Raw genomic sequence first — 14,704 nt, forward strand, 5'->3', positions numbered from 1 at the left:
ATATATATAGGTATTTTGGTTAGGAATATCATAGATCCGCCACTCATATTTTGCACTGCCATCTAGCGACAATTAATACGAATTGCAAAAATTAACATTTTGCAATCAAAGATGTTCACTGCATTTTCACATTATTGTTTTATCCGTTACAAATATCTTGTTTCTTCAACACTGTGATAAATTAGTGATGTATGCCATTGATTTTAATGACGGAAAAAGTGTACTATGTGGATTTGCCATAACGAAAACATGTTCGCCTGAAACGAACAAAATTAAAATTAATTAATTTTATATATATAATAAGTAAAAGTTAATTACGTTTATTTATACATTCATATAGCTACTTAAAATATCATATCTATGTACATACAACGAAATAATATAAAATACTGGTTATTTACATTTATATTATAAGAAACATTTAATATTTTTGAATGAAATTCTTATTCCAATTACTGATTAAGAAATTCTGCCATAGGGTCATCATCACGTTTTCGTTTCATCTGAAACGCTTCAATTTCATCCATTGTTGGTCTTTTTACTTCATACATGCTATTATACGGACGTTTTCTTTCATCCAGTTGCATCAATCTTTCTGCTTCTTTCTCATTTTCTTCTTCCTTCTTTAACGCCTGTTGTAATTTATTTTCTTCTTGCATCTTGGCAGCCTTCTTCTTATTTTTCTTCCTCTCCTTTTGTTTTTGCTTTTTATTTTTCCTCTTAAGAGTCTTTGCGTTCTTTCTACTCTTTGATAGTTTTTCTTCTTCATCGGACGAACTATCACTGCTTGCCGACTTTTCATCAGACGATTCTGCTTTTTCATTATCAGACTTTTGCTCATCGTTTAAAGGCATTTTATTTTCAACAACTGCTGCTTCCAGTGCCCTTTTACCTGCTTCCCCTGTGCAGTATGAATTTTTTATAAAAGAATGACAACATTTGTATCCCCATTTGCCTGCGTGCCAATAAGATCCCCAAACGGATGTATGATTATTTGGAAATATGTCTTCCTCGTATTTTGATCTAATTACTTGTCGGTCTTGCCCCTTGATGATCTATAAATATACATTATAAAAGTTATTAAACCTTGACAAACATTGATATCATAGAAATCCGGACGTTTATATACCTTTCCATATCTTGAATATTCTACGTATTGTTCCGTTTGTGCCAACAAGAGCGAAGGTGGTGGGGCATCAAGGTGTTCTTCACCTCCATATCTGTTAATTATGCTATCACGGGCTTTGTCTTTTAATTCATCACGTTTCTTATCGTATTCCTGTTTGAGTAACTCTAATTTTGTGGGTTCAGCAAGTAAATGAACATCAACACCCCTTTCATGGGCTTCCCATGCAAATAATTGAGCATTTGCATGCTGCTGCGTATCTCCCGAAAAACGAACAAAATTTTCACCCTTGTAATCCACTCTACAATTAAACATAAATATTAAAAAGATTTTTAAAACGATAGAAAGCTTAGAAAAATTTACGCGTGATACATACTCTCTTTCAGTACCAACGTAAGGATTATCGCGCATGGATCTTGTTTTAGGATCATAGTAAGCAGAATTTGGGTCTAAGTTTCTCAAATATTTTGCTGTATCTTCTCTAATTCGTAAATTTCTAACAGTAATTCGCTGTTTAGAATCTACTTTTGTACCAGGCATATCAACTTCATCGACGTATTTATCTTCATCTTTATCCGAATCTTGCTCATCATTCTCTTCTGCATTTAATTTCTCTGCACGCATTTGTCTCTTTGCTTCTTCAATCTTTTGATATTCTTCAACAATAGCTCTATGCTGTGAAGGATCATATCCAGCCCACCTACATTAAATAAATAATTAGAAATATACTGAGCCTAATGAAACAATAAATAATTGAATATTTATGTTACCTATCACGTTTGCCATCATAGTCCATAGATAATTCGGGCTGTGTAAATTCATCAGGTGCAATGTTTACATTTGTAAATTTTGCTCCTACTTTACGAGGACGTTCCATACATTCTTTTCTTTTATGAGTCATTGCCCCGCAATTTTCACAGGCACCTTTGCGGTACTTTGTTACTGCATTAGATACATCCACACCACGTTTGTACCATTCATCTATGCTACTATATTGCTTCTGTTTCTCGGGTTGTGGTCTTTGATGTTTTAAAGTAGGGCCCTTAAAGTATTTATATCCACTTAGATTTTACAGTAATAATAATAGTATCAAACTAAACAATTACAAATTTTACCTGCGCTCCAAAATACCATGGTGTGGCACTAATATATTGTGGAATATGTGGATTGATATCTTTGCCTTCTTCATCTACAGCTGCTGGTGCTGTACCAGCTTTTCTTGCTTCTTCTAACTCTTTCGCTTTTCTCCAATCTTCTCTACTCTTTTTTCTCGGCTCATCTTCGAAATTACTTTTACTTTTTATAATTTTTGATACAGGTACGTTAGTTAAAGTGTTAGCCATTTTTATAACATAATCATTTGTTCACACAACTTTATGTTTACAACTAGATAGATAGCGCTAGTATTCCCCTGTTCCGGAGTCCCAGTCGGTAAGTTGTTGAATGGTTTCCGCCGTTTGCGTATAGATGGCGCTAGGATCGAATTTTAAAAATCATTTCTGGCGGTCTTTTTAAAATGAATATTTGTCAAACAATTGTTTTAATAATTTTGTAGTCTTGTGCTGATTATGATTGATTTCTAACAAATGCAATCAGAAAAGGTTAAAATTGCATTTTTTCAGTTGCGAGTACGAGGTATGGTAGAAGAGGGACTGATGAAACAGATGCAGGCTTAACCCCGTTTGGGGAAGTCTGGAATCCCCAAAAATATGATTCCTCGAGGACAATGGCATGTCCAGTCCTTTTGTTTCTGTAGTTATTGTTATTACTTGAATTTAGAAAGAGATAATAAGTCCTCCTAAAGCTTTTATCTCTTTCTAAACTGCGATGCCCGTTTTCAACGAGATGACATATCTATATTTTCTTTCAAGATAATTTGATAAAGATCCTTTATGCGTAACAGGAAATGTACTTATATAACGACAATTTTTTAATTTTACTTACTACCAAGGCACTTATGCGTAAAAAAAATGTTTAATCATTATGTTGTTCGATGGAAATCGCCTTAAGTAAGACCCATTTAAAAAGTAGTGATTTATCGACAGGATTGGGCCTTATATAAATAGTATGTATCAAACCTGAGCCTTTCACTGCAATATTTTATTCAAAGAATGTAATTAAGTGAGTTTACAGAATGCATGTTAATTAATATTTGTAAGAATCCTGGTACGTTTTAACTTTATTATAAAAAATAGTTATGATTTCCAGCTGCTTCGGGAATTGGAATGTTTGATCAAAATGGAGGTACTGCCAAATAGATCGATATTGTTCCATAATGTCACTTATTATTGCTGATTCTTCTATTTGTCGCCTACTAGTAAGTAAATACTTTTCAGAATCTCTCTAATATAGAATACTATACTGTCTCATCTACTTATTAAGATAATTGATTAATTATCAACATACCCGCGAAATTTAAGTTTTAATCTTAAAGTAGGAAAAAAATATATTTAATTTATTCTTCCCTTTTATATATCTTGTTTTTAAATTCTCAAATAATAAAGTAAAACAATTGTTAACAAATTCTGTATGTAATTTATAAGTATATCTTCATTTTTCTTTTCTTTTTTCATTCAGAATAGAGCATGGAATGGATGGATCATGTCCGCTTCTTCTTCCATCCTTTGGGGAAAAGGGCAGCTCTGAAAGGGAAACTGTATATTCATCTCAGAAAGTGGGTGTATATAGACCAACTTCGGATACAGTTGACTTAGGATACCATACTTTAGACAATAATGCATGCCGTTCTACACCTTCATCAACTGTTATATCAGTTCCCATTAGACATCAAACTTTGTTGCAACAAAAATGCATTTACATTACCGATCTTTGTCAGTTGAATGATACTTTATTATTGAAGATATTTAGTTGGCTAGGTACAAGAGATCTCTGTGCTGTTGCTCAAACTTGCAGACGTCTTTGGGAAATAGCATGGCATCCATCCCTTTGGAAAGAAGTAGAAATACGTTATCCTCAAAATGCAACAGCTGCATTGAATGCTTTAACTAGACGAGGATGTCACACGCATATTCGTCGTCTTATACTCGAAGGTGCTGTTGGATTAGCTGGGATTTTTGCCCAGTTACCATTTTTAAGTTTAACTTCTTTAGTTTTACGACATTCCCGACGTGTTACTGATGCAAATGTGACTAGTATTTTAGATAACTGCATACATTTGAAGGAACTGGACTTAACTGGATGTATTGGTGTAACAAGAGCTTGTAGTCGAATAACGACGTTACAATTACAATCACTAGATCTCAGTGATTGTCACGGAGTGGAAGATTCTGGTTTAGTCTTAACGCTTTCTCGTATGCCACATGTTGTTTGTTTATATTTACGACGATGTACACGTATAACTGATGCCAGTCTCGTAGCAATTGCTTCTTACTGTGGCAATTTACGTCAATTGTCTGTTTCTGATTGTATAAAAATCACGGATTTCGGAGTACGTGAATTAGCGGCACGTCTTGGTCCATCGTTGCGTTATTTTTCAGTCGGAAAATGTGATCGTGTATCGGATGCCGGTCTTTTAGTTGTCGCTAAACACTGTTACAAATTGAGATATTTAAATGCTCGCGGCTGTGAAGCACTTAGCGACAGTGCTACTTTAGCTTTGGCACGTGGATGCCCACGCTTAAGAGCTCTTGACATAGGAAAATGCGACATTGGTGATGCAACTTTGGAAGCCCTTTCCACTGGATGTCCAAACTTGAAGAAATTATCCTTATGTGGTTGTGAACGTGTCACAGATGCTGGATTAGAAGCATTAGCATATTATGTACGAGGATTGAGGCAACTAAATATTGGTGAATGTCCTAGAGTTACATGGGTCGGATATCGGGCAGTAAAACGTTACTGCCGTAGATGCATCATAGAACACACAAATCCTGGTTTCTCAAGCTGAATCTTTTAAATTATTTTATGCCTATGTTATTTACGATGTATTTATTAACAACACTTGTCTTAGTACATATCTAGATACTAATTTGTAAAAAGATAGCTATTTAGTAATTCCAAAAATATATATATACATTATATGTAGCGAATTACATTGTATGTATGGTGAATGTATATGATGCAGGTATGTACAGGGCGTCGAGAAAAATTCAGGACACCTTGTATATACACGTACGCATGTGTGTGTAGATTTAAATTTGCAAAAGCTGCTTTCCCTATTTATTGATTTTATAATTTAACAATGAAAAAATAAATCTTAGTTTCATATTTGAATAAATTAAATTTTATATTTCATCATTCTTAAATCTATACAGATACAGTATGCAATATTCTTATATATTTATGATGAAACCTCGTGTAAAACATCTGTAATATTTAAATCGATGTGTTTGAATGTTATTGGTTCAAAATACTACTACGTCTGTCAAGTGAAATGGCTTGTTCAATTGAATAAATGCGTCAATTGAAACAATCGGTGATGATCGTGAATATGAATGGTAATTATAAAGTATAAAAACTATAATGTAAATATTATTATAGTGTTATATTTATTTTATTATTTTTTCATGTATTAAAACTATTTGTTTTGAGATTGACAGGATGATTTGAATTTTAGATGATCCTGTAAATCGGACAATAAATGAGAAAAGGTTATACGTATCAGCAAGTTTATAAATTTGAATGAAATCATGAGACCTGTTCAAAGAAGACAACAAGGGCTGCAATACGGCATTTATTTGCTGTGTATGCAAGCTATGAATTTTGGTATCGAGCAAATTCCACCAGCTACTTTGATATTAATTATTCTACAAGTAAATAATTATTTAATCATTACCTAGTTATGGTACAGTCAATAACTTAAGATTAATAATATTTTTATTTCTATAGGTTCTGCTATATGTTGGTTTAATAAAAGTTTCATGGAATGCAGAAGAAGTATGCATATCTGCAGTAAAAATATTTAAATACCGTGATTGGAGATCTTTTATAGTATCAAATTTTGAACATGGCTCAGATATGCATCTGTATTATAATATGGTGTCATTAATCTTAAAGGGTTCATATTTAGAACCCATGTATGGGACAATAAATTTTGTTATTTTATTAGCTGTCCTCTCGCTTGGATGTAGTGCTGTGTATACATTTTTGGGTTATGCTTTAATGCATTTAACTGGAGACTATGGATATTACACACAGTGTGCTATTGGATTCTCTGCTGTTTTGTTTGCATTAAAAGTAATTGTAGTTTGTGAGGAACATGATAGAATACATGATGTTGGTGGATTTAGAGTTCCTAGTAAAATAGCTGTTTGGGTTGAGTTGGTATTAATTCATCTGTTGGTTCCTCAGTCTTCATTTCTGGGACATCTTGGAGGTATTTTGGCTGGTTGTTTATATTGTTATACTTTTGTTGGCGAAATGATTGACAACTTAATATATAATATGAGTGGTACTCCTATTATACATGAAGAACAGTTTTACAGAAGACGTGGTTCACTTTTTAGATAAATTTAAATATAAGTTAATATTTATTGAATTTATAAAAGGTTGAAGCAAATACACCTTTATTATATTTCATTATTAAAATTAATATATAGTTCCGTTATTTAATTTATTAATTACTAACAACACAACCCGCGACTTGACACCTTTTGGAAAGATATACTATTTGTATGATATACATATGTACATATAAAAACTGTAAAACTGTATTTTAGATGATCTTACGAACAATATTTATTACTATAATAAATTAATTTTCTATTAATGTAAGTGTTAATTTATTTACACGTTGTTCATAGTTTACCCAACTATATGTATAACAAAAGAGCTTGATGAAAATGATCAGTCTATGTTCTCCACATTTGTTCAATTATGAAATATAAATATAATTTAATTCAATGATCATCTTCTATACAAATACACCATACAAAACTAATTTAACATAATTAATATGATTTTAATATTTTATACAATTTGCACAATGTAACATTGGGTAGTTTAGATCTACTTTCCGGTTTTAATAACGATGTTACTGAAAAGGTAATAACATAATTATAATAATAGTATAAAAATATATCTTTAAAAAAAGTAAGGAACTCACAGATTGTTTGATGATCTATTTTATGAGGTATGTCATAAAATACGAAATACGAGCACATTTTTCGTAACGATATTGTATCACCTCGAATATTTCCAGTGGTTAGATAAGATTTAATATATGGTGTTAACTCTGTAACACAAAAGATTAGAATATCAAGAATGTAAAAAGGTCGAAGCGAGTAAAGAAAATGTAATAATTACCATGCTCCCAGCTATCCATAATAAAGGAAATTTTCTGCTGTATTGCAAGTACACTCTCTGTGCTAAGCAATGGATTTTTATTATCTGTATAATGTTTCTTTAACATATGAGATGAAACAAGTTTTATTTGCCATATAGAAAAACTGTTCGGTTCTTTTTCTGCAATCTCTAAACTTTTTATCAAATTCATCCATAAGGGAAGAAGACTCACTTTATCTTTTATCACACATTCGCAAACAATTATAGCAAACGTGTGTAGAAATTGTTCTTCGAATTCCGACATATCAGAATACTGCGTTTCACGTATATAACTAATATCTTTTAAATCAGACGATAGATCTGCAATTTCCATTTTTTCATTACAAGAATATGATTGTCCATTCCAACTACCACTAATTTTTTCAGATGTATCACTTAAGCTTTGAGTTAGATATCCAGAACTGCTTTTACCTAAACTACCACAAGATTGCGTTTTCAATGTATTTTCGTTTTTAATCTTCTCTTTTTTAGGCCACTGTAAAAAGTACTTCACTATATTTAAAACAGTTTTGTCATTTGTGAAAGAAGTCACACATTCAGGACGAGCCGCCCATGCAATAACATTTTCTGTTGTTAATGTCTGAGCAATTAAACTTCGGAAACCCTTTAATAAACAATAATAAATGTTAGTATATCTATAAATTGCAGATTATTTCTTGTAACAAATTAATAATTACGTGAGGATCTTCTATGTATGGTAAGCAGCCAGCTCTTTGTTTCACACTTAAGTATTCGCAGTTTTTAAGCATATTCTCTAGTTGCTGCCAATTGTGACCCTTTTCAAAAACGATTTCCCAATACCGATCATCCTTTAGTTCAAGCTTCCTCATGTTACACAACTGCGGTAGTAAACACGGGGCTTGAAGGACTAAATCTTGTCCTTCAGCTTCTTTTTCCGATTCAAAAGTTAAATGTACCGTCGCATAGCAATACTGACCACTGTCGATGTCTCTCGGTAAAATAACGCGTGGTTCAGCAGCTAACACGTACAGATGTCGTAGTGCCTGTAAATGATATCTACAAACAATCAATTAAATAAATTATTAGATAAGAAAATTCATTTCCATAAACGAATAGATTCGACACCGACCTATTATCATTGCTGTGCGTTGGAAACTTTGGGAAAAGAGAAATTATAAGAGCAGCCACTGCACTGGGACTGTTGGAAAGAGTATATTTTCCTCCTCCAAGGAAAAGAAGGCCAAGAGCCATATGTGTTGCTAAATGAGATCCATATGTAACAACACTACTTGCTGGCCCTACTCGAGTCCTTATATGTCGACATATTCTCATAATCTATATCATAAAGAAATAAATAATTAAGAAACACATAAGGGTACTAAAAAATAGAACTATTAAATATACCTCCAAGTTTCCTGTTCCTGCCATTACAACAGCAGCAGAAAGTAAAGTAACATTCAAACACGTTTCGATAGTTGATTTCCCTGCTAATTCAGCGATGGTTTTATGGGACAACGCCGTAAACATTTGGGCATAATTGTACAAGGTTTTGAAAGCATCCTTATTAGCAGTGCCGGCATACTTTAAGCCTAGAGCCATACAGGCACCAGCAATTATATTACAGTAGGCTTGGCTATAATTTAATTAATATTGATTGGTATAAAAAATAATATTATATTACGTACATTTGATGTACTTACTTCATGGTTTCTAAATCCACGCTTTGCGCTATTTCAGAAGTTGGTTTTTGTAATCTATATTTATAAACGATATTAGGAACATGACTGGAAACCCAAGATTTTGTTGGTTCAATTTCATTCCATAGGATAAGTGACTTAGCTAATATTCTCAATAACAAGAAATCAGGTCGTACGAAATCTAATAGATATTGAGTATCAGGAGCTTGCATCCATTCTGCTACTGCTTTATTCCCGGTATTGAAATACATAAGACCTAAGGCTATAGTTGCTCCTGGACTCGTTACGTCGATGTTTATAGAATCACCTTCTCTTATTTGGTAACTAAAATTATTTGTAACAAAAGAATTAATAAAAACTATAGAAGTTTGGATTTTAGAATGAATGTATTTACCTAGGTGATTTGTATTTGTCTTTTTGTGCACCAGTAAAAGGTCTAACATGTCCACCGACCATGTAATAATGTAAAGTATCTGGTATACTGGCTAAGTCCGATCCACTTCCATATCCTAAGACTACCAAACCTAATGCCAATCCTGCTGCTAAGGAATACGATTCTCTATCCACGCAATTTTTCATTTCTGGACCCGGTGGCCTGCCTAAATATTTTGAATTATTTAGATATTATAATAACTATACATATATGTATAATAATCATAGCTGATTTTCTATAGTTACCAATTTCTGATAACAAAGCATGTGAAATGTGCCTGTGAGCAGTTCCTTGATATACCAGACCAACTCCCATCAATGCAGCAACTTGAACATTTTGCTGAACGTTCAGTTCAATACTAGTTGGCGGTAACAATGTTTCCACGTGCAGAGATAGAAGTTTAGTCATTGATACGTTCATTGTACCACGATGAGTTGCTGATAATCCTAGCAAAAGGCCAACGCTAGTGGCTTCATGACACTCGACTAGATATTCGTACATACTAAAAGGCGCCAAGTTCTTTAGATGACCATTTAAACCAAGAGCCATTAAGAATCCTGAATGTTCGATACCGAACTCTCCTTGTTGTTGCTTATTATATACTATCCATGTCGAATCAATGTTAGACGCATCTGGATGAATGCGAAGACCTGCAGCTACACCATTATGAAATAATGGCCATAAATTCATGTTTGGAGGGACGTCTATGTGAGCTAATTCTATAGTAGTCCCACGAGGAGGTGCTTTTCCTATAAATATAATAATAATATTTTATAACCGTCAGAGAATTGTATAAATATAAATACTATTTCATTCGTACCAGTTAAACAAAGTCGAGGGATCGGTAATTGTTCTGTGATAATAGGAGTAGAAGTTCTGAGAGTAAACATTCCTCTAGCTACTGGAAGAGCCATTGTTCTCGTGCACAGTGCATGTAAATGCTTCTCCTGTTCTTCTATGAATTCATGATCACTTACATCTGGTCTTTGTATTATAGCTATTCTTACTGGCTTTGATGAATTCAGAAGTTTTCGAACTTCTGCTATTCTATGATCTTTATTGAATCTTAATTTCAATACAGCATCATCAAACTCCATGCCATCATCTTGTTCAGGATCTTTGATTGAATAATTTTTTCCTTCATTTTCTACGTGTTGATTTGACGCAGTAAATTTTATGTGTTTGTCTAATACAGCCAAATCTTGACGATCTACTAATTCATATGCCTGCATCGGCCAATTTGACGGAGGTCGTTCTCTACATCTGTACATTATATCTTTTAACACTAATGATATACCAGTAGGTAACGTTTCAAGATCCTTTTTATTCATACCTAAAGGAAACTTATTATAAGTTTTAATTCTAATACAACATTAATAATATTCAAGATGGATAAAAACTTACCCATTTCATGATACAATAATACTATTCTATCTATTGTAGGATGTTCGACCCTTTTTAATATTTCCTTTTCATACTTATTTCCACCTTCTTGAAAGTCTATTCGACTTCCAATTGACATTATATGTTTCACAAATTTATCAATTTCCAATGTATTAACTTTATTTTCATTTGCTATGAGTGCTATTAAGTAAACTATATTCTTTGTTTTAGGATTTACTTGGCTCAAGTAAGGGAATGGTACTATCTCCACATGATTTAATAAATTATTTAATGTTTCAAATATATTCGGTGGTTTCGACGATATATAATTTGGCATAGTAATTTTTTGTAAATCTGCTTCTTTAATTTGAGATGTAAAATTTAATTGACATATTGATGGAAAATCGAGAAAATAATGATGGGTGTACATATCAAATCTTAAGTCTGAACTTAATTGATAAAGCAATTGTGCAAGTAAAGGTAAGCTTTCTGACATTACACAGTTTAACTTTAATTCTTCGTACAAAAGATGCAAAGAAAATAAAACAAGTGGAAAATATGGAAACAGAATAGATTGTACATTTATTTTTCCTGCACTATTTGATTCCACGGCGTTTGGTACCGACATTTGAAACGTGCTTGAAGTTTTTTGAAGGCCAAGTATATTTGAAAGGAAAGTCTGAGAATTTCCATTTTTTACAAAACTAATCATGTACTTCCAATCGTCGCTAGATCCAGAATTATTTGTTTTCTGCTTTTTTGGCACTACCATAGGACTATTGCGTTCAGCAAATTGATCTTTCTCATGCTTTTGAATTAACTGTAATTTTTCTACTTCGTACCCCAATAATGTAAACAATACTATAAGAAAAAGGCACCATTCTTGTTCTGGCGAAAAATCTTGAGGTCCAGGGGCATTTCTAGCACCGTACCATTTTACTAGTAACTGCATTGCCAAATCCTTTTGCAAAACACTTCTTAATGTATGCAAACATTTAGTTACTGTGAAAAGTTATATAATTGACATATGTACAGTAGCCACATAAATATGTTTAATATATAATTATATTTACCTAAGGGTGATGTACTCGATGTCGGTAACGTTATTCGAAAGTAATTCTTACTTCCATGTTCTAAAGTAACTTTGTTCCCTACCGCTTCTTTCAGTACAAGAAAATTAGAGTCTACTAAAGAATTTTCTAAAAGAATAGGTGGTCTTGCACAATTATCACCTACAGGACTTAATAAATGTAATCCTTCTTCAAATTTAATATCATGAGAAGGAACATAATTTTGAGAGATCAATGAACTTCGTCGTGGAAACGGAGAACCTAATTTATGATTATTACTAGATAAGAAGTAGTGACATCCACTCAAATTGGGAAGTATTCCCGTTACATGTAACTTGCCAATGCAAGTTACACCAGAGTATAGTACCACTCCATTTGATAAATCCATTGTTGCTATCATATGTAAATTCTAAAACAAGTTAATTTATATTATATTCATAGTATTGTAATCAAATGTAATAAGAAGGTTATTAATAAATACTAACTGGTACATTAACAGCATCTTTAGCTACAATACTTGTTACCATGCCGAAAATGATTTGTTGCTGTTTGTTAGTTTTCTCAAGCCTTACTAAATACAACTGAGATCTATACGGAACTAAGTAACATAAATAACTTTGGCCTACGAGATCTGATGATAGGAAAACTTTAGACGCTCGACAAGACACGGCATCCCTTGAAGAAGACGAAAACGATTTATAAAGATAAAAGTGTAAAAAACAATTAACGCCGATAATATAATACTTACTTTGGAATTCCAACATTTTCAGTCCAAACATGATCAAGACAAATTTCAGGGTACAAAGGTTTACTTGGTATAACAACATCTTGTAACTGCATACTGTTGCAATTACCAAAAGGACTGTTTTGTGAATGACTTAAGGCAGTAGTCATAACTGCTTGATGTAACCTGCTGTGGTGGATAACTGAGCTACCTGGCACACCGAGTAAAGGTGAGAAAGCAGAATGAGTAGGAGATTGACAGCGCGAAATAGTTGCCATTGGACTTTGAGATCTAGAATGTTGTTGCTGTTGTTGAGAAGGTGATGGTCCCCCGGAACAAGTAGTAGTATAAGATGTTCGCGAGCTAAATGGACTGTGCGATACTCCTAAACCAATACTTAATTGTGGATTTGGTACTCCTAAGGAATAAACATGTTATTGTAAATTTTTATTTTTTATTTTTAAGATGAAGTTTATTGAATTATAGTTGCATAATTTACCAAATATGCTTAAATGTCCTTTATTTGTACAACTTTTGTTATGTGAAATATTATTTCCAATATTTAACGGAGATGCACTCATTGAATGATTAAAAATACTAGGCGTAGTGTCATTATTTCCACAAACTATCTGACATTCTTCTGCTAAAGCTTTACGTATTTTATATACAGAATGCAACCCAGTCTTTGCATCATATATCACAGCCAAGGATGGTTCAGAACTAGTAAATAGAATTTGTTGATTTGAGTCATACATATATGATATGTTTCCTGTAAATATTAATTGTACATGTATATATTCAACATTTTAATTTTAAATGAAATAACGATTTATCAAATTTATGTCAGTACCGTGTTTAATAAGTACAGGACAAATTTCATCTAAAGGATGCATTAGAGAAAATGCCACTGGTAAATTAATGTCATTATGCGATTGTAATCTATTTCCTTCTAGTGATGTGTATCTGCTTGTTTCATTCAAGGAAACTTGTGTTTTTTCCAACAAAATCCCATATTTTGTTGGCCATACAGCAGATACCTAAATCATAATCACATAATTAGTTTCTTACACTAAGATTATACATAAATTTCATTTTATTCAATGTGTTACCTGAAATTGTAAACTAGACACATAATCTTCTCCAGTTTCACTAAATACTTTAAGGGTATATGAATCAATTAAGCAAATGCATTCAACTGATTCATCATCACTTTCCTCATCTTCCATTTCTTTGCCTTTTGTTGACCGATCAGGTATATTAACATGAAATTTACACCATAGTGCATGTTCAATATCTGTTTCACAAGTATAACTTGTTTGCAATACTCTAGTACTTTGATTGCCCTTTGAATGAATTGCAATTCTGCCAGAACAATACAACTCTTCTTCACCAAATGTATCATTTTCTCGTACAATCCAAAATTCTCTCTATACATGTAATTATTTAATGATATACTAAATATTAATAGATTTAAATACATAAGATTGATTAGTTTACCGGTAATCCTTCCGAGATATTTACACGACTAAATTTCTGTAACAGAATACTTTCTCCTTCTGTTTGATTACTTAAAGACTGCTGATTAACTATTGATTCAGGATGTCGTAAAATTGTCTGTCTTCCACCAGGAATATACTCCTTTAAAAAGAATACATTATACAATTATAACTATTTAAGTAAATTAATCTTTTATCATTGAATCTTATCGTTTAGGGATACGTTAATGTAACCTAAAGAACGTATCGCTTACCACCGGTTCTGAGGCGGCAATCATCTTCTCCCTAGTTTCATCCAGATTTGCAAGCTATGATTATTAAAGACTAAGAAAACAATATTACTTGATATTTATTTTAGACCGTCGTTTAAAAATGTTTCTGCAAATAAGATTTGACTAAATGGTGCGTCACCATGGACGTCGCCATATTCATATCAATATAAACTTTACACCACTATGCGATTCGGAACCTTCCGGAGTTGTTGGTAAATAGTTTAGCCCAAACGGCTAAT

At 32.6% G+C, this 14,704-nt stretch overlaps 4 protein-coding genes across 10 annotated transcripts; 2 read left to right on the forward strand and 2 right to left on the reverse strand.

The window, feature by feature from the left end:
• Positions 1-54: 54 nt before the first annotated feature.
• Slu7 (Pre-mRNA-splicing factor Slu7) lies at positions 55-2,529 on the reverse strand. 2 transcript variants are annotated; one of them, XR_004582859.2, is made up of 6 exons: positions 2,242-2,529; positions 1,897-2,168; positions 1,503-1,826; positions 1,130-1,427; positions 402-1,055; positions 55-257 (listed from the first exon to the last, which is right to left on the reverse strand). XR_004582859.2 is itself a non-coding variant. In XM_034337609.2 (5 exons), exons 1-5 carry the CDS (start codon positions 2,467-2,469, stop codon positions 453-455), a joined length of 1,725 nt encoding a protein of 574 aa, XP_034193500.1. In that variant the 5' UTR covers positions 2,470-2,529; the 3' UTR covers positions 305-452. The 2 variants fall into 2 exon arrangements, 1 of the variants encoding a protein (XP_034193500.1); XM_034337609.2 differs by lacking the exon at positions 55-257 and having other exon boundaries at positions 305-1,055.
• Positions 2,530-3,032: 503 nt separating this feature from the next.
• Positions 3,033-5,316, forward strand: Fbxl7 (F-box and leucine-rich repeat protein 7). Of its 3 annotated transcripts, none has more exons than XM_034338063.2 (3): positions 3,033-3,191; positions 3,335-3,443; positions 3,704-5,316. In XM_034338063.2, exon 3 carries the CDS (start codon positions 3,717-3,719, stop codon positions 5,031-5,033), a length of 1,317 nt encoding a protein of 438 aa, XP_034193954.1. In that variant the 5' UTR covers positions 3,033-3,191; positions 3,335-3,443; positions 3,704-3,716; the 3' UTR covers positions 5,034-5,316. The 3 variants fall into 3 exon arrangements, with proteins under 3 accessions (XP_034193954.1, XP_034193952.1, XP_034193955.1); XM_034338061.2 differs by having other exon boundaries at positions 3,096-3,247; XM_034338064.2 differs by having other exon boundaries at positions 3,102-3,247; positions 3,322-3,443.
• Positions 5,317-5,421: 105 nt separating this feature from the next.
• On the forward strand, positions 5,422-6,855 carry LOC117610536 (rhomboid-related protein 4). The gene is made up of 3 exons (XM_034338078.2): positions 5,422-5,583; positions 5,703-5,898; positions 5,975-6,855. Exons 2-3 carry the CDS (start codon positions 5,776-5,778, stop codon positions 6,593-6,595), a joined length of 744 nt encoding a protein of 247 aa, XP_034193969.1. The 5' UTR covers positions 5,422-5,583; positions 5,703-5,775; the 3' UTR covers positions 6,596-6,855.
• Positions 6,856-6,886: 31 nt separating this feature from the next.
• shtd (anaphase promoting complex subunit 1) lies at positions 6,887-14,587 on the reverse strand. Of its 4 annotated transcripts, XM_034338034.2 has the most exons (20): positions 14,448-14,587; positions 14,195-14,335; positions 13,807-14,124; positions 13,548-13,734; positions 13,197-13,466; positions 12,722-13,115; positions 12,459-12,648; positions 11,977-12,382; positions 10,925-11,905; positions 10,341-10,853; positions 9,766-10,269; positions 9,482-9,686; positions 9,091-9,411; positions 8,795-9,023; positions 8,520-8,725; positions 8,107-8,446; positions 7,841-8,033; positions 7,391-7,729; positions 7,191-7,319; positions 6,887-7,121 (listed from the first exon to the last, which is right to left on the reverse strand). In XM_034338034.2, exons 1-20 carry the CDS (start codon positions 14,469-14,471, stop codon positions 7,036-7,038), a joined length of 5,976 nt encoding a protein of 1,991 aa, XP_034193925.2. In that variant the 5' UTR covers positions 14,472-14,587; the 3' UTR covers positions 6,887-7,035. The 4 variants fall into 4 exon arrangements, with proteins under 4 accessions (XP_034193925.2, XP_034193924.2, XP_034193923.2 ...); XM_034338033.2 differs by having other exon boundaries at positions 7,391-8,033; positions 14,219-14,335; XM_034338032.2 differs by having other exon boundaries at positions 7,391-8,033.
• Positions 14,588-14,704: the final 117 nt, after the last annotated feature.

This window comes from Osmia lignaria, chromosome 11 (assembly GCF_051020975.1).
Source record: "Osmia lignaria lignaria isolate PbOS001 chromosome 11, iyOsmLign1, whole genome shotgun sequence".
Lineage (NCBI taxonomy): Eukaryota > Metazoa > Arthropoda > Insecta > Hymenoptera > Megachilidae > Osmia > Osmia lignaria.